The following is a 16876-nucleotide window of genomic DNA, read 5'->3' on the forward strand; positions in this document are numbered from 1 at the left end:
ACCGGAAACGAGACCTGGAAGGGGGGCGGGTGTGAATTACGGGTGGTGAATGATCACAGTCAGGCATCTCTTACACTTTAAAAAGTCCCAGACACCTCCAGTCGTCCCCGTGCTAGAATCGAAAAAAAGAAGAGAGACAAGAAAAGAAAGTGAAGGGTTCTCATCATTTCTTTGACTCTAGCACCATCTCAATATCAACCAGTAACAACACTCCTATTCCCCCTCCTCACCTCTACACGGAACAATCATGGCGGCCGCTGTCTTGAACCAGCTTAGATCTATCTTTACCGATGATTCTACCGATAAAGTGGTGATCAATGAATCTGCTGACAAGTACGAAGCTGCTGTGGCCTACCCCTGGTCACAGACCTGCTGGACTCCTGCGGCCGCATATGTCTACCTGGGTAATGTTCAGGAGCTAACTAAGGCTCTGGCTATCGTACAAGAAACTGGTACTAAGTTTGCTATCCGCACTACCGGCCATAACCCAAATGCAGGATTCAGCAGTGCTGGTGAAGCCGCTGTGGTGCTAGATATCAGGCAGTTTAGGTCTAAAGAACTACTTTCTGATCATGGAACTGCACGATTCGGGTCGGGAAATACCTGGGGCGAGGTATATCATTGGCTGGAGGAGCGAGGGCTGTCAGCCATTGGGGGGAGGGACTCTCAGGTAGGACTGGGAGGCTTTCTCTTAGGAGGTGTGTGTGCTTGCGTGCTTCCTTGCCTATCCCTCTATCTCTCTCTTTATCCTTGAATCAAGTCACTCACTGCTTCGCAATAGGAGGTTTGGGGGCTCTGCCCAATCTTTACGGACTCGGCGCTGATGGAGTGAAGAACTTCGAGGTAAGTTCAAGATTAAGTTTACTCTTTCTCCTTCCTCATCCTTTCTCTCTTCCTCTTCTACTTCTCATTTGGGTCTGGTAGGGTGTGGGGCATGGCAGGATCAGGGGGGTTCATAGTTAACAAGTTCTCCAGGTCTTACTCGCAGATGGCAACCTCATCAATGCTAATCAAAATGAAAACTCCGATCTCTACCGCGCTCTGAAGGGTGGCGGCTCTAACTTTGGTATGCCTACTGGCATAGTTGTTTTCAGGACATAGTTTGGCTAATTTCATTATCACAACAGGTATCGTCACACGGTTTGATCTCGAAACTCATCCGTTGATAAATGTCCAATATACCATCAACCTCTACAATCCTGAGGATCATGTGGCAATCAACAAGGCTACATTCGAAGTTCAACAGACTATGGAGGAAGATCCTAAGATTGGGCTGTTCACCAATTTCAACAATGGCTTTGTTGCAGTAGGCCTACTCTATGGAGACCATCCAGCTGAGTCTGAAGCCCAGAAAACCTTTAGGCCGTTCCACGACCTCAAAAGCCTGATGACAACAGTCCTGCCCTCTACAAACGGCACCCTTCTGTCTCTAGCTCAAGCTATGGGCCATGCCCAGACCCCTCTCAAGTAAGTATTGGTTGTGATTGGAATTCACTCTTATGATTACTAATATGGATACAGACGATCCATTTGTACAATTACCACCCGGAACTCACCTGAACTATACGAAGAAGTGTATAAGACCTGGGTTGAGGTCCGTAAGGCCCTTCCAGCTGATACCGTCCTACATTATACCATTCAGCCAATTGGTACAGCTGCTGTCCAAGCTGGTAAAGACCGTGGTGAGAATATCATGGGTCATGAGAGTATCCCACAATCCTGTATGTTATTAATCCCTTTCTTGGTATATTGGATATTGAGGTTAATGTAACTTTACTCACTTCTGATAGGGTGGGTTTTCACCTGTGAATGGCCTAAAGACGGTGATGATGCTGCTGCACAAGGTGCCGTGAACGCCATGTCTGTAAAGGTGCAGTGTCTGGCCAAGGAAAGAGGACTCCTTCTGGATTATAAGTGTATGACCTTTGCTACCGCTTTACAAAAGGTTTTGGGCAGCTATGGGGCAGAGAATATTAAGCGGATGCATGATGTGGCGGCCAAGTATGACCCTGAAGGCGTTTTTCAGAAGCTACAGAATGACGGCTTTCTTCTACGCAACAATGTCTAGAACGGAGGTGGAGCTCTGATATAGATCAATACTAGTCATGCGAGGTTTCTCCTCTTTTCGAGCGTTCTAATCTCAAGAACTGTAGTATGTGTAGAGCGGCACTAGCCGATTTGATTCGTTAGACGTAGCAAGGTACCAGAATCAGTCATGACCAAGCTGTGTACTGTACAGAGAAATAATGATCAGGATGATGTCGTCTTGGAAAGGGCTGGTGCATAACCTGTTGCCGGCTGAGCAAATCCCTGGTCAATCACAATAGGAAAGCCAAGTAGCGTACCAACCTTCAAACAAACCTATTCCTGGTACATGTGGGCGGTTAGCGACGTAAGCTGTCACACTGTTGGGGGAAGGGGGTCCCCAGAGTGCCTTTTGTTTGAGGCTGTGAGATGTTGGTGGATTGGGCCAGTCGAACCTGACACCTGCACCAGGTCGGCGGTCCCTCAGGTATTTGTTGGAGATGCCAGAACCTTTCAATGTCAAAACTTTATTATTTCTGCCTTCACCTGCCCAAACTCCGATCATTAACACGTGAAGTCAATTGTTTCACACCTCAGACGCCAAAGTCTTCAATATGTCGACTAAAGCCACCTTGTCACCAGATGCCTATGTGGCCGCCGGCACGCCTCTGATAGTCCTCTGTGCGGTCTTTGTGGCCCTGCGATGCTTGATGAATCTCAGAGTGCATAGAAAACTTCTCATTGCCGACTGTATGTTATTTTTCTCTTGATGTGGCTTTCAAACGCAAGCGAGAAAACCCCAAAGCTGGATTTTGCTGACGCCGTGCCCTTAACTACCCGCGTAGATCTCTCCTGGCTCGGATTCGCCTTCGTGACAATCGCCTTTTCTATGAACGATATAATAATACAGCGTAAGTCTATGCATTTTATTGCTTTTGTTCGTCTGCAAGCCAACTTCCCAGCTTCTATTCATCTACATCAAACACCCAACACTGATGCCCGGTGAGACGAAACACAGGATTCGTGAGCCCAATGGACTCCCTGAACTGGCTCAACCGCATGGCGGTGGTCATCACAGTGCTCATTGCCTTCGAGCTCTGGACGACCAAGGTTCCGATCCTCCTGGTCTATGTGAGCCTCTTTGGCATCCGGAAGTGGCTGCGCTGGACCTGCTATGCCTGTATAGCCGTCTCGGGCGTTGCATACATTTGCGTTATGGCGCCCACTTTCATGCGTTGCAACCCCAGCATCACCGCGGCAACCTTGGAAGATCTAGAAGTGTGTACAACAGGCACTACACTCACTGGAGTGCTCTCGGGATTTATTGCGCTCGCTGAGGACGTGTTGATATTCAGCTTGCCCATGCCCCTCGTGCGAACGCTGCATCTGCCCCGTCAGAAGAAGCTGGCGGTCATGGCGGTGTTTTTTTCAGGGATTCTGTACGTGATTCTTGATGCCTTATCACTCTGACGGAAGAAGACAAACAAAAAGAAGAGGAGGAGGAGGGGGATGACGAGGATCTTGAGAGACATTAATGAACTGACTCTGCTTTTGCCTTTGTGCCGGTAGTGGTATTGCTGCCTCGATTGCATCCTTGTATTTTAAATGGAGCGCCTACAAGGGTACGGTGTCAGATACTCTGGCTACTATGCTCTGCGCGTGAGTTTACGACTAAGTTTGAAGTCCCTTTCTCGTGCTATCTTTACTGAGTGGGAAATAAAGGGTCATTGAAGGAACCATCGCCATCATGATCGGTTGCGCCTCCTCAGTGAAACAATTCTGGAGTACAATGGTGCATCCCCTCCTCCCCTCGTGCTCCCCGACACGGCACCAGCCGGCCGACTATTCGTCCTCCTCGATGCCGCAACAATCCCGGGGTTTGCTGCGCTACAAGAAGATGGGTGTCTCCGAGGTGGATCTGGCGCCGTTACAACCGGAAAGGATTTCGGGTGCTAGTCAGAATCCTCTACCTAGTTCTGTCGTGGGGCTGATCTCTGTTTGATTCTGAGGCTAGCATCCTGGGTAAAATAGTGTGTACGGAGTACTGCATGTCATCTGTCAGATGAGGGGGGCCATAACAGAGCCTGGAAGGTGAACCTGTTCACTGATCTAGACCCGCTTACATGCAACAAGCCACTTTTTACATGGTAGGCATCCCTAATATGTAGTAGTTATAGCCTGAGTACAACAGCGAATCATGTTCGTTCATTATATGGACTACTGTTTGCCCTCCCCCCCTACAACCAACAGCCCTATCTTGTTGGTGGGCAAGTTCCCATAATCTCAAGATCAGCGGGGGGGCGGAGGGTTGGGGGCCCAAGAGGACAAACGTCCAGACCTCTCCTGATTGACCCAGCTACCCACCCGCCCGCTCCTGTCACACGCTTCTTTTTTTGGCGCACAGTTTGGCGGCTGATAGTGGCATTGGAGTTACAAGTCCCTCGATTACACCCCCGCCCACCTTGTCACGAACTCCGGTAGCATTGGTCTCCTTCTTGTTTGGGTAAAGAATCCAAATCAGGTTCCCCCTGCATACTAGGAGAAGAATCACATCAAAATCCCTCAATTTTGTTTGCTATATTAGACCTCTAGTATAAGCGAGGCAGAGAGCTACGCGCGGCTACTTGACTCTCTCAAATACATAATACGTTTCTTACTATATTACCTTGCCTCTGCCTGTATTTATAGTGTATAGTAAGAATTCACAAATACCGAAAGATACTAGGATACTAGAATTCTGCAAGAGTTTATGAATGATATAGCCAGTGCTTACTAGCCTACTAGTTGACTGCTGTGTTCTCCTGAAATTCTGTTTGAATACCGATAGGAAGGGATACCAGTTCAACCTTGATAATGTAGTACTAGGAAGGCAGGTAGAGGAGGCAGGTAGGAATTGAACTAAGAATTTTCTAGGTATGCCGTACTATACAGAGCAGTTAGAGTAATACATTACCACTATTCTAGCACCTGATTGCAATCTAGCCCTGAGGGGCCGGAGATACAAGTATCACGTACTAGTGATAATGTCAATGCCAAAATCATCATGCGCTTCGCTAATGCAAGCTACCGCTAGACCTTAACTTGGGGCTCATATTTCCTGCGGCTGCTATGAGCCGACTGTAGGTGAAAAGAGAGAGAGATCCTAGTTCGAGGACTTGGGGAAAGATCGACTTTCAGTGATATCTTTTCTTTCCCCTCCTTTCACGCTTAACTTCTTTGTCTTCTCTTTATGCGCGGTTGCTCAGGAACCATCATTTACTAGATGGATAGTCTCTCCTCCTTCTTCCATTTCCCGGGGTTCTTTCCTCTTCGCGACTATGAGGCCACTATCAACATCCCCGGAATGCGTGGAACACTTGTAGCTGCCATTCTCATCCTCCTCTTCGTCCTCTTTACTCCTTCTTTCATCCGCTCTAAGCAAATTCCCAATGCTCCAATATTTGGCTATCGTTCCTTTTTCGAGCCGACTTTTCTCCTGCAGGGCCGCTTCATCCTGGGTGCTCGACATATCATCCATGATGCCTACACTACGGTAAGAAAATCTGACACTATATATAATGTCTTCCATTTCTCACGACCCTGGGATCCGCAGATGAGAGGAAACCCATTCGTCCTCCGGCGTTGGGACGTGGATTTCCTGGTCCTACCAATGAGGTATCTGGAGGAGGTTCGACTGATTTCTCCCTCCAAGCTCAGTAGCAAAGGGGCTCAGACTGGGGTCAGTCTACTCGTTTTTGCTCTGTTGTAGCGCGCTCCCCCTTTACCCCCTGCTCTCGAAAGGGATAGAGAAAGAAGTAGAGAAGAACAATCTTGGCTTTTGCTAATGAGGGTGGACGAGGTACTGTAGAATCTAGCCCCCGAGTACACCTCGATGCAATTCCTCTACCACTCCAACCTCCACCTCGACGTTCTCAAGAAGAAGCTCATTCCTGACTTGTATAACTATGTGGATAAGGCCAAGGAGGAATTGGTGTATGGGTGGGAGCGCGATCTGCCGCATACTGATGGTCAGTCATAGACTATGAACTTGTTTGACATTCTCCTCATGGGCTAATGACCACTTCCGCCTAAAATTGAATAGAATGGACCTTGGTTTCCATTGAAAATCACCTGCGCATGCTCGTGGCCCGCATGACAGCCAAAGTCTTCATGGGAGCCCCGACCTGCCGCGACCCGGACTGGCTGCGCATCTCCATCGACTTCTCCGTCGATCTATTCACCACTGCCTTCACTATCAAGATGTTCCCGCCCTGGCTGTACGGAATCGTTGCGCGGCTGGTGCCCGCCCGCTATCGCACCTTCCGGCAGCTGAAGACTGGCCGCCAAATCGTGGGCGAGCTCACACAGCGGCACCGTTTGGCCCAGGAGAAGCGACTGCGCGGAGAAGCAGAGGACGAAGAAGACACTTTACTGAACTGGATGCTGGATCATGGTACTCCCAGTGAGGTCGCGGTGGATGAGATGGGCGCTCGTCAGTGCGTCCTGACCCTGGCTAGTATCCACACCACTGCCTCCAATGTTTCCAACATGCTGTATGACCTCTGCACTTATCCCGAGTGGTTCGCTGAGCTTCGGGCAGAGGTTCTGGCGATTGCTGAGGACCTGGGTGGACCCCCCGGGCAGGAAAACCCTCCAATCAGTGCTAAAGAGTGGTGTACTCGCTTGGACAAGTTGGATAGTTTCTTCGTAGAAAGCCAGAGGCATAGTCCTGTTCTTCTCCGTGAGTTCTTCACCCCCAACCTTTCCTTTCCTTCTCTTCCCATTCCCCCTTACGCTTCTCCTGAGGAAGGGGAGCGGGCTTCCAATAATCCCCTTTGTCTAACATTACAACAAAAAAAGTCAACCCTCAAAGACTAGCCTATGAAGATATCGCACTAAGAGACGGCACCCTCATTCCCAAGGGTTCACGGCTCGCCTTCGCCAACTACGAGCACTCGATGGACCCGGCCGTCTACTCAGACCCACAGGCATTCGATCCCATGCGTAGCTACCGAAAACGCATGGCCCACCCGGACCAGCGTGACCGGCATAAGGCCGGCATGACCCATCCCGACAACTTGGCCTTTGGCTATGGGAACCAGGCTTGCGCTGGCCGCCAATTCGCCGTCGCCGAGATCAAGCTGATCATGGCGCGGTTGTTGTATGATTTCGAGTTCGACTTCTCCGCTGATCAGAGGGCGCGAGGTCGTCCTCAAACACTCCATGTCAATGAGAATTGTTTCACAGATCAAGGGGCTAAATTGTTGATGAGAAAGAGAAGGCCGGAGAGGATTACAAGCGAGAGGGGCTTGTAGCTATTTGCTCTGTCTGATTATGAAGTATGGCTAACGGGGCATATTTCAATCAATGGGGATGTATTGAGTAATGTAGAATTCTGGAGGGGTCTTCCAGGGTTCTCTAGCTCCATTGACCGGAGACTTCGCACAATGATAAGCACATCCAAAGACACCAATTTCCTGACTTTTGGAACAACGACTCCTAGTGGCTTTAGTCAGGCCACATCTCAAATTATTGGACTGGAACTCTTATTCCAACAACGGGATATAAGAAGGTAAAGAGAGCCAGTAGATTTCTAAAACCAGAAGTCGAAAGGCATAGCTTGGCTTCTCTTCGGTGACAGTGGCTGCCCATGCTGGATATAGGCCCATTACGAGATAATCATACGTGATCCGGAGGCCACTCGCTAAACTATGATCTTGTGTAGGGTGGATGAGTCAGATGAATTGTGTAGTGTAAAGTGTAACAAAATACTGGCGTGAACGCGAGACGCAACTAGTTAGTTAGATAACTACACATGATAATGACTACGCATCATCATCATCGGGCCGGTTGCCTCTGGTTGCATACTAATCAATAAATACCAACCAACTATCCGCAAGAAGACAAGACTATACTACTAGTAACTAGTACTAGGTAGTTAGTTAGTTAGCGAGTGACTTAGGAGGGGGAGGAAGGGAAGCAAAACGTCGAAAGTAGCGAAAAAAGGCGGCGCTTTGTAAGTTGATGACATGATGGATGGGAATTGGTACTTGATGTCAACTTTTCTACACGGCTTTAACCACATTTTAATTCCATTTCCTAGTAGGCAAAATATGAATAGTACTTAGTAATTACTTATATATCCTTCATTATCCCGCATCTTACGAGGATCTATACTACCAAACACCTTTCAAGCATTGGATCACTTGGCTGCGCTGTCCTTTTCTTTTTATTTTTTATTTTTTTTATTTTATATTCTTTTTATTTTATTTTTTTTATTTTGATGTGAAGAAAGAGTGTTTAGGATATGGGGTGAGTTTGGGATGGAAAGAACGCTTGCTGGTAATCCTACCTAGGGGAAGGGGTGAAGTGGATGAAATTGGGAAAAGGAGAAGAATGAGGTATACTTGAGAATGCTATCGAACCTAACAGGCAAGGGAGTCTAGTCTAGTCCATGAATGATATGGCACAGCCTCAACTGTGATAAAGGTGCTGTATATTCGGCTCATACGACTTGTGGATTGCATTACAAGCGTCAAAATTGCGGGTGGATGGAGTCAAGTGGGTGTCAGACCAAGTTTTCATGCATAAAGTACAACCACATAGAGTACAGCGCTCGAATATCAGAGATGCGTGACACTCGATGCAGAACTGACCTCCGTCACAAAGATACCCAGGGTCTAGGACATATGGTATTACATGGTAAAGGCATAGAGACGAGAAGAAGTCAGTCATCACATGATAGTATTCAAGCAAGGCGGATAGGAGTAGCGCCTTAAGAAGGCTTAAACAATAGAGTAAGAACAAATAGGAAGGCGTATACTGGCCCTATTAGAAGTATATGAACGCTCAAATTAAAACAAAATGCAACGGGCGCTGTAACGATCGACTTGTAGTAGCAGTAGACGTAACGAGTGGTATCATGGCGAGATTAATAGTCCATCACGGAGTATCCCAGGCGGTCATTTGTGTCGAGCACACTGCTTATTAGTCAATATCAGTCCTTCTATACCTGTAGGTAAAAGCACACTCACGAGTATTGTTTAGTCAACGTCCCCTCACCACCCTTGGAGAGATCGATGTTGAATACATAGAAGTTGCCGTCGCTAGTCACCACCATAACCTGGGGAGTGTTGGCGCTCATGGCGACTACACTGCGCAACGGGCCGTTGTTCCCATTTGCTCCAGGTCCTTGGTTGGACTTGGGCAGTTTGATCCAAGCAAAGTCTCGGGTGGGCTCCCACATCTCGCTGACTCCCTTGGGGAGGTAGCCTCCAACCTTGGCAGCAAATGTGCTCCCCACGTTTTGTGAGGTGCGCCGGATCATGCCCATCAGAGTTCCATTGTGTTTCCTCGACGCAAGCTCGGATGCGGCCATGTCTCCGCCTCTATCATCGGCATCAGACAATTGTCCAAGTGAGCTTTGGCTAGACCTTCGATCAGCGGCCGTCAGTGAAGAAGATGGTGTAGCGTCTGGCGACTGTGATTGAAGGCTTAATTTGAAGAGGTGGATTGTCTCCGTGGAAGAGGATACACAAAGGAGAGTCGAGGTGGTGTTAAAAGACATGCTGTAGATTCTGGATGGTATTGACCCTCGTCGGAACTGGTAAAGCTTGCGCCCGTCGGGGACTGAGAATACTCGTATGATCGTTCCTTTGTCCGACGCCGTGGCTATAAGTGTTCCGTCGCTATTCAACGTGATGCACGCTAGCGGAGACCGATGCGCTTCGATGACGTTGATGGCTTCCAGCTTCAAAGTATCAAAAATCAATACCTCGCCACTTGTAGGTGTAACATGTGTCGTTCCCGGAGGAGCGTGAGCTGGAGGTTGAAACGTAGAGGGCGGCGCCTTTTGCGGAAGAGGGTATGCAAGATAGCAGTTATCCGAGGATGGGGAGAGGGCACAAAGTGCTGCCAACAGTTAGACAATCTACCACATTCATATCTAGAGGTAGTCGCAGCCTTACCGTTGGGGTTGGGAGAGGTCTCGATGGTATACAGGAGCTTCATCGTCTGGATATCGTAGAGGTATATCTGGTCCTCCAGCACAATGACAAGCCGTTTCCGGTTCAGCTTCACGGCCAGCACGGTCGTGGGAAATGTCAATTCGCATATCGTGGATTGGCGCTATAAGTTGCAGATGAAAGAATAAGCGTTAACCATTTGCGCCTCGTGAATCGCGCAGCAGAATACAGGGGAGAGATCATGCGATTTTTGAAAAAGAAGAATCTAACATCATGCGCGAAGGATTTCCTACGAACCTTGGTATTAGTTATTTGAAGGCGACGTGGTGATAGGATCAGCGCAACCAGAGACGTCGAGAACAGCATCTCAATAATAGCTATATTCCCTTCTTTCGTCTCATAGCTTTTTGCGAAAGGGTCCGTGGTGAAGATGCGAAACCCCTTGGAAGTCGCTGACAGGTGTCAAGACATAGTTCATGAGTGTAGAAGGGAGGAGTTGGGAGCAGGAAGAGCCTTACCCACAGCTAAATAGCTATAGTCCTGGTTAAACGTCACGAAGTTCATCGACATCGTTGCTTTGTCGATCACCGGGATCGACCACACCTCACTCCACTCTGCTTTCCTATTAAACCGATATATGACAGCACAGTATGCCGTGTGATGAATAAACCGAGAGATCCGAGATGAGCTTTGGTGATATCACGTCGCCTGGAGGAGTAACACGCTTTAGTGTCGGGTATGGAGGGGTTAGCAGATCTCTGGTTAGAGCCGGTTCCGTCACTGTTAATGGGCCTTGATTTGCATGTCTCGCTTGCGCAACAGTCACTCGAGTAACGGTTCGCCGTTTATATACTCCGAGCGCCTCCACAACCGCGAGGTGACGCCGACTTGGTTGGTTGGTAGCGGAGGTATCCGGGGGGAAGAACAACAGTTCCTCTCCTTTGCCGCGGTCTGCGTCAGGCGCGGCAAGCGAAGCACCTGACGCTTGGGCCACATCTTGATCGACATTTCCGCCTTTCTTTTCGCAAATTTCCACTTTATTTCTTCCCTCCCCTACGATTAACCCCGCACAACGTCAATTTCACCATGACGGCAAAAAAGGAAGCCGGCCCTGTCAAGGCGGCTACGAAAAAGCCGGCCATGGCTACAGCCAGCACGAAAGCTGAGAAGGAGGCCGATCTGGTTATGGGGGTAAGTCGCAATTGCATACTATGACGGAGTCCCACTATGCGCCTGGCGCAGATACAGACCACCCCCAGCGCCTACATCTCTCTCGATTGCCTGTGCTACATCTAACAGTCCTAGACCAATAACAGTAGTATCGTATCTAAACGCAGCGTCGAAATGCTCTACTACCCCAAGCCCCATTTCTTTCGGTATTTCGTCAAAAAGCCCCAGCGGCGGTCGCCGTTGATCAATCGTGGATATTGGCTTCGTATGCATGCGATGGCAGAGTCGGTGCGACAATTCATGAGAGAGCCTACGGGAAAGCCCAAGTTTGTCCTGAACTTGGGGTGTGGATTGTGAGTCGTAGCAAACCGGAAGCAACCGCTTGGTTGCAGAACCTATTGGTACCTGGATCGTATGCTAAGAATGGTTATCGTAGTGATCCCCTACCGTTCATTCTCCTCAGTGAAGATCCATCCCTGTGTAGAGATACGCAATTCGTCGATATCGACTATGAGAAGCTCATGATCAATAAGAAGACTGCCATCAAACGGACCGATGAAATCACACAGGTTCTCCAGAATGTAGAGTTCCTATCCGACGAAAGCGCCGTGCAAATACGCAGCGCGAAATACCTAGGCATTGGATGCGATCTCAAAAATCTCAAAAAGTTGGACGATGTGCTGAGAGCCGAGGTCCTGCCCGCTGAGTGCTCAGTCCTCTTCCTAGCTGAGGTTTCCTTGACCTATATGGATGTCAAGTCTGCCAATGATGTTGTCGAGTGGGCGTCAAAGTTGAACAATGGTATGGTGTCTATTCCGTGCGGCTTCCGTGGCTGATCGCATGCAAACTAACGTCAAACCTCAGATGCCAAGTTCTGCATTCTTGAGCAGTTCTTCCCCGACGGACCCGATCATCCTTTCGCCTCGACCATGATGAAACACTTCAAGAAGCTCGGAGCACCGCTGTACTCGATTCATGAATACCCTTCACTTGACGAGCAAGAACAGCGGTTCAGGAACGCCGGATGGCAGCAAGCCAATGCCAGGAGTCTGTGGGATCTATGGTCTGATGACGGATTTGTGACCAGTTCGCTGCGATCCTCCTTGGATGCTGTGGAACCGTTCGATGAATGGGAAGAATTCGCACTTTTTGCTTCCCATTACTTCCTTCTCGTCGCCTCTACATCACAAGGAGAAACAGATCGCAGCGCAGCAAAGACCACGCAGGCCGAACAGGAAGTCGACGCGTCCAACCAGTACGCGCTTCTTGCAAAGTATCCGGCGGGAGGTGGCCAACGCAGGTTCGGAGCGCTTGTTCCAGATGGCACAAACTCGGTCGGTTACCATGCTGGGCTGGGACGGCAGACGCGACTAGCAACGACGGATCTGTACGCGAACACAAGCGACGTCACCGGTCCTACCCTGCCTGTACCTTCCCGCGACATCCCAGCCAGGATGTGTCATACCGTAACACAGCTATCTGGTGGCGATTGTTTACTTGTTGGTGGCCGGGCTTCACCCGCTGCTGGTCTTCAGGATTGTTGGCTAAGACAGGGGACCCAGTGGCGTCCGACACATAACCTCCCAATCGAGCGGTTCAGACATAGTGCGATCAGAGTAACCTTGAGCTCAGATTATGTCTTGGTCTACGGAGGAAAGACGAGCAATGGCACGACGCTGGACACCTGGTTGCTATGGAGCAAAGAGGACGGGTGGCAACCCGTTGAATCGGTCAATGGAAGCCCAAATGCTAGGTTCGGGGCATGCCTGGCAAGCATAGACAGTACGTCTGGATTCCTCTTCGGAGGAATTGGAGCGGATGGCACTATCGTGGAAGATTTCTGGACATGGAAGTTGCACCAGCGCAGTGACGGATCGTACTATGTGGAGTTGCACGATGGCACAGAAAAGTTGCAGAAAGCTTCACCCACCTTTGAATATCTCAGCCGCTTCGGCGCCACCCTCAGTTGCTCCTCCCGGGGGTTGCTTCTTATTGGTGGTATCATCCCTCGACAGATTGTGCCCTATGGAAAGGAAATCATGCTACTGAATACGAAAGCGACTGTCGAGTGCCTTACTGGCGACTCTGCATCGCACTCTGGTAACATACTGTCTGCAGTAGGCCTTGGGCTAAATTTTGGTGGGCCAAGACCTTTACTGGTCGGCCATGCGGCTCATTCCATCGACGCGGACGAGGTTTTGCTGCTAGGCGGTGGTGCAGTTTGTTTCTCTTTTGGGACCTTTTGGACGGAAGGCACCTGGCTTCTAAAGAACATTGACACAGCTCATGAGAACGAGTGGGGTCGGGTCTCTGAGATTGCGCAACCGTTGAAAGCTGAGGAGCCGTTGGTGGAGCCATCCAATGTGGACCAACAAAGCACCAAGGATGTCACATCGATTCCTCGTGTTAAGGTTGAAACTGCCGCGCAATTCCAGCAGATACTTGTGGAAGGGAAACCAGTGATCATCGAAGGTTCCGACCTTGGTCCGTGCACCGAGCGTTGGACAAAGGAGTATCTCGCGGATGCTGTTGGCAGGGACCGCAAGGTAGAAGCCACCGACCCTGCTTGCCCTGAGAAATCTGGCTAAGAGCCTCTCGATAGGTTGTCGTGCATGACGCTCAGTCCGACCATATGAGTTTCCAAACGAAGAATTTCTCCTACACAACCAAGGAGTTCGGCGCCTTCCTGGATGAAGTGCACGCGGGTGGTCGTCAATATCTTAGAAGTATCTCCACTGAAGAGCCAACCAAACAACCTGCCAAATTAGCCGTAGATTTTCCCAATCTCAAGGATGATTTCAGACTCCCGGAGCCTTTTGCTATGGTTGTTGAGAACGAACACAGTTCTCCACTCAGGATCTCTGGACCAGTCACCCTGTGGCTGCACTACGATGTGAGTGTGCATGTGAACAGATACCTGCAGAAGTGAGGCACTGACTATGTCCAGGTCATGGCAAATGTTTTGTGTCAGATCCGTGGCGAGAAGAGACTTATTCTCTTCCCACCTAGTGATGTTCAATACCTCCAGGTCCCTGCTGGGGCATCAAGCTCCACCCTTAACATATTTCAGAATTCAGTAGACGGTTCAATTGCTTCGGTGCCACACACGACGCCACATGAAGCAATTATGCGTCGTGGCGACATCCTGTTCCTTCCCCCGTTGTGGTTACACACTGCATCTCCGACTGGCCAGGTCAGTGTGGCCGTGAATGTTTTCTTTCGCAATCTATCGAAAGGATATGCAGCTGGACGGGATGTCTACGGGAACCGTGATTTGCAAGCCTATGAGAAAGCGAGGACCGATCTTCAGAAGATGGCAAAGTCTTTTGATGGCCTCCCGCCTGACATGGCTCGTTTCTACTTGCTGAGACTTGCAAAGGAGCTCAGAGACAAGGCCGAAGCATAGATGAACGGAGTGTCCAGCCTTGACCCAAGGAAGCTGTATTGGCCGGCTGGCGTTAATCGCCAGTTGGCAGTCTATCAATCTCGCCACGAGATCGTTTGAGAGCAAGGTGGCACGACTTGTCTCAGAGCCTGGCCCTGTATTCGGGACTGCACATTCTGTCTGACCCCTCAACGACTGACTGCCTCACGATGCAGGCAGGTTGCATGTGTGAAGATCGGGCCGCTTTTCAAGGCCAGCAAGGCGAGAGGCACGTGGTAGAGGAGTCAAGTAACGCCGAGTGAACGGGTGGTGGAGTAGGCAGGAGCAGCGAGGAGCGGTTTTGGGTGGGAAGAGGGGCTGAGTTCTGCGGAGAGATACCCGGTTTAAGCTTGGCTTCTAGGGAAAAGCCGAAGTGGGGACGAGATGGACACGCCCGTGCACTCCCTGGTTTGACACTTGGTTCGGGTTGGTTACAGCCAACGCAACACGGTCGGGAGGACTAACTGTGGGTGACCGATGCCCGATCTGCAGCAAGTGAAACCGTCGAAGCCATATCAATGGAAAAGCAGAAGAAAATCGTGATACTGTGATCGGGTGGATTATTACTGTTTACCCACCCAGAAGGTTCAGGCGACACCATGGAAAGCCTTACTTTATCCGGTCAACGTTGGATCGGCCTCAAGATACTTAATATCACGGCTTATAGGACCATGCTTGTCCACAGACCCCTCCCCTTGTCGCGTGCCTAATCTTAGGCATGTAGATGGCTCTGCATGGCTGTGAGCTGCACTTTGTAGAACCAGGGTGAGTGCGCTACATGATTACAACGCATACTACATGCAGGTCCACCACGAGACAGAAGAATGTACTACAGTAATAGACCAAAGGAAGCAATGAGGTCCGTCGACTAGAACAAAGGGGCAGAAAAAGGCAAACGGCATTAAATTTTGGAGAAAAGTCAAAAGAAAGGACATGCATACCATGATGGTCACGCATATACCCAGGGGTACATCTGCACTAGGACAAACAGCAATTAATGGGTCGGTAATGTAGATGTCATGTCGTTCAGATGAGTCCGCACCCAGACTGTGGTTGGGTGATAAGTTGGAGATGGGGGGTGGGCAGACGCATGACTTGACAAGAACCACGGGTCCCTGTCATCAACCGTTGTCGTCAAAGAGATCAATGGCGAGGAGGGTACGGTACGTGCGTGGATGCCAATCATAAAGCCGGAGCAGTCAGACTGAGTTTGACGGACCTGCCACTGCTGTCGACCAACGACCTCTCATTCGGCAGAGCAGGTGCCGCACCTTGTCTTGTGTCGCCGTATCTGCGGTCCCCAGCCGGAAGACCACTGCTTCAAGGCCCTATTGGGCGTTACACTAGAGGTATTGGCGTCAAGACTTCCGGGGAGGTGTGGGGGGTTTGGAAATCTGAGACGACCCAAGAGTATTGAAGCAGCCCAGCCTATTGTGTAGCAGCGCACAGCATATTCTGGGCTCTAGTAACTAGTGAGATTTGCCTGAGCGCCGGGGGGTGTGTGGAAGGAGAAGGGGGAGGGTGGAATCATTGGCCGCAAACGGGGAAGTTGTATTATCTATCATCTTAACACATATCTTGGACAGGTCGGATGTGGGGACCTTCTGCCCGAAATCAAGGATGGCCGATGGTGACGACAAGGTCGGGCCAAGGTTCCTGCTATCTACCACACTAGATGATCGGGAGGGGCTGCATGAGATAGGTAGCAGATGAGACGAGAATCTGTGTTCAGTGGGAGTGAAGTGGCAGCAAGGACCATTACAATCAATTGGGATAGATTGGAAGATCGATGCACTAGATACTGCAGTAATGGATGGATGATTTGAATTTCTTTCTTTCTTTTTTGAGGGGGGGTGTGAGAAGGAAAATGGAAACCAGACGGGGCAGCCCCATCGCAGAGAAGCCGCAGCGCTACGGCGGGACTAAGTGGCCACTAGTGACGGAGGCCCACCGCGCGTTTCCTTAAGCCCCTCCCCACCCCCATACTGGATGGATGGTCTTGACCTGCAGTGAGTAAACTATTGGGATTCCTCTCCCTGGCTAATTAATTAGTAGTAGTAGTGGTAGTCTTATTGTACTACAACCTTCCCTTTTCCCCTCCTCCTCCTCTCCGTCTCCTCCTCCTTCTTTCTTCTTCTCCTCAATTTCTAGTCTTCCTCTTCCCCTTCCACCTCTTCTACTCTTCAAGAAGTCGTCTCCCTCCTCCATTCCTCCCTTTCTCCCTCATGATTCACTTCTGTTGGGTTATTACTTAACTTCACCTTATCTCCTACCCTTATCTTTCGCTGACTTCATCTTCATTTACACTTTCCAC

The 16876-nt window shown here is 49.8% G+C and overlaps 5 protein-coding genes across 5 annotated transcripts; 4 read left to right on the top strand and 1 right to left on the bottom strand.

The window, feature by feature from the left end:
• Positions 1–247: 247 nt before the first annotated feature.
• On the top strand, positions 248–2068 carry BO83DRAFT_311746 (FAD-binding oxidoreductase; the record flags this gene model as incomplete). Its single annotated transcript, XM_025527490.1, has 7 exons — positions 248–698; positions 782–843; positions 976–1066; positions 1128–1467; positions 1522–1594; positions 1643–1706; positions 1791–2068. The coding sequence occupies 7 exons, from the start codon at positions 248–250 to the stop codon at positions 2066–2068; spliced, it is 1359 nt and encodes a 452-aa protein (XP_025388495.1).
• A 571-nt stretch (positions 2069–2639) lies between these two features.
• On the top strand, positions 2640–4295 carry BO83DRAFT_444446 (uncharacterized protein; the record flags this gene model as incomplete). Its single annotated transcript, XM_025536496.1, has 5 exons — positions 2640–2775; positions 2871–2936; positions 3044–3464; positions 3595–3684; positions 3748–4295. 5 exons carry the CDS (start codon positions 2640–2642, stop codon positions 4025–4027), a joined length of 993 nt encoding a protein of 330 aa, XP_025388496.1. The 3' UTR covers positions 4028–4295.
• Positions 4296–5368: 1073 nt separating this feature from the next.
• On the top strand, positions 5369–7319 carry BO83DRAFT_360091 (cytochrome P450; the record flags this gene model as incomplete). Its single annotated transcript, XM_025529384.1, has 5 exons — positions 5369–5557; positions 5618–5743; positions 5873–6032; positions 6107–6745; positions 6865–7319. The coding sequence occupies 5 exons, from the start codon at positions 5369–5371 to the stop codon at positions 7317–7319; spliced, it is 1569 nt and encodes a 522-aa protein (XP_025388497.1).
• A 1144-nt stretch (positions 7320–8463) lies between these two features.
• BO83DRAFT_378141 (phosphoinositide binding protein ATG18) lies at positions 8464–10867 on the bottom strand. Its single transcript, XM_025531177.1, has 5 exons — positions 10487–10867; positions 10266–10420; positions 9972–10131; positions 9039–9915; positions 8464–8984 (listed from the first exon to the last, which is right to left on the bottom strand). The coding sequence occupies exons 1-5, from the start codon at positions 10536–10538 to the stop codon at positions 8936–8938; spliced, it is 1293 nt and encodes a 430-aa protein (XP_025388498.1). The 5' UTR covers positions 10539–10867; the 3' UTR covers positions 8464–8935.
• A 187-nt stretch (positions 10868–11054) lies between these two features.
• BO83DRAFT_444458 (tRNA methyltransferase PPM2) lies at positions 11055–14950 on the top strand (the record flags this gene model as incomplete). Its single annotated transcript, XM_025536497.1, has 6 exons — positions 11055–11159; positions 11274–11491; positions 11575–11939; positions 12003–13684; positions 13741–14031; positions 14086–14950. The coding sequence occupies 6 exons, from the start codon at positions 11055–11057 to the stop codon at positions 14542–14544; spliced, it is 3120 nt and encodes a 1039-aa protein (XP_025388499.1). The 3' UTR covers positions 14545–14950.
• Between the last annotated feature and the right edge of the window lie 1926 nt (positions 14951–16876).

This window comes from Aspergillus eucalypticola, assembly GCF_003184535.1.
Source record: "Aspergillus eucalypticola CBS 122712 chromosome Unknown BO83scaffold_11, whole genome shotgun sequence".
NCBI classification, from domain to species: Eukaryota; Fungi; Ascomycota; class Eurotiomycetes; order Eurotiales; family Aspergillaceae; genus Aspergillus; species Aspergillus eucalypticola.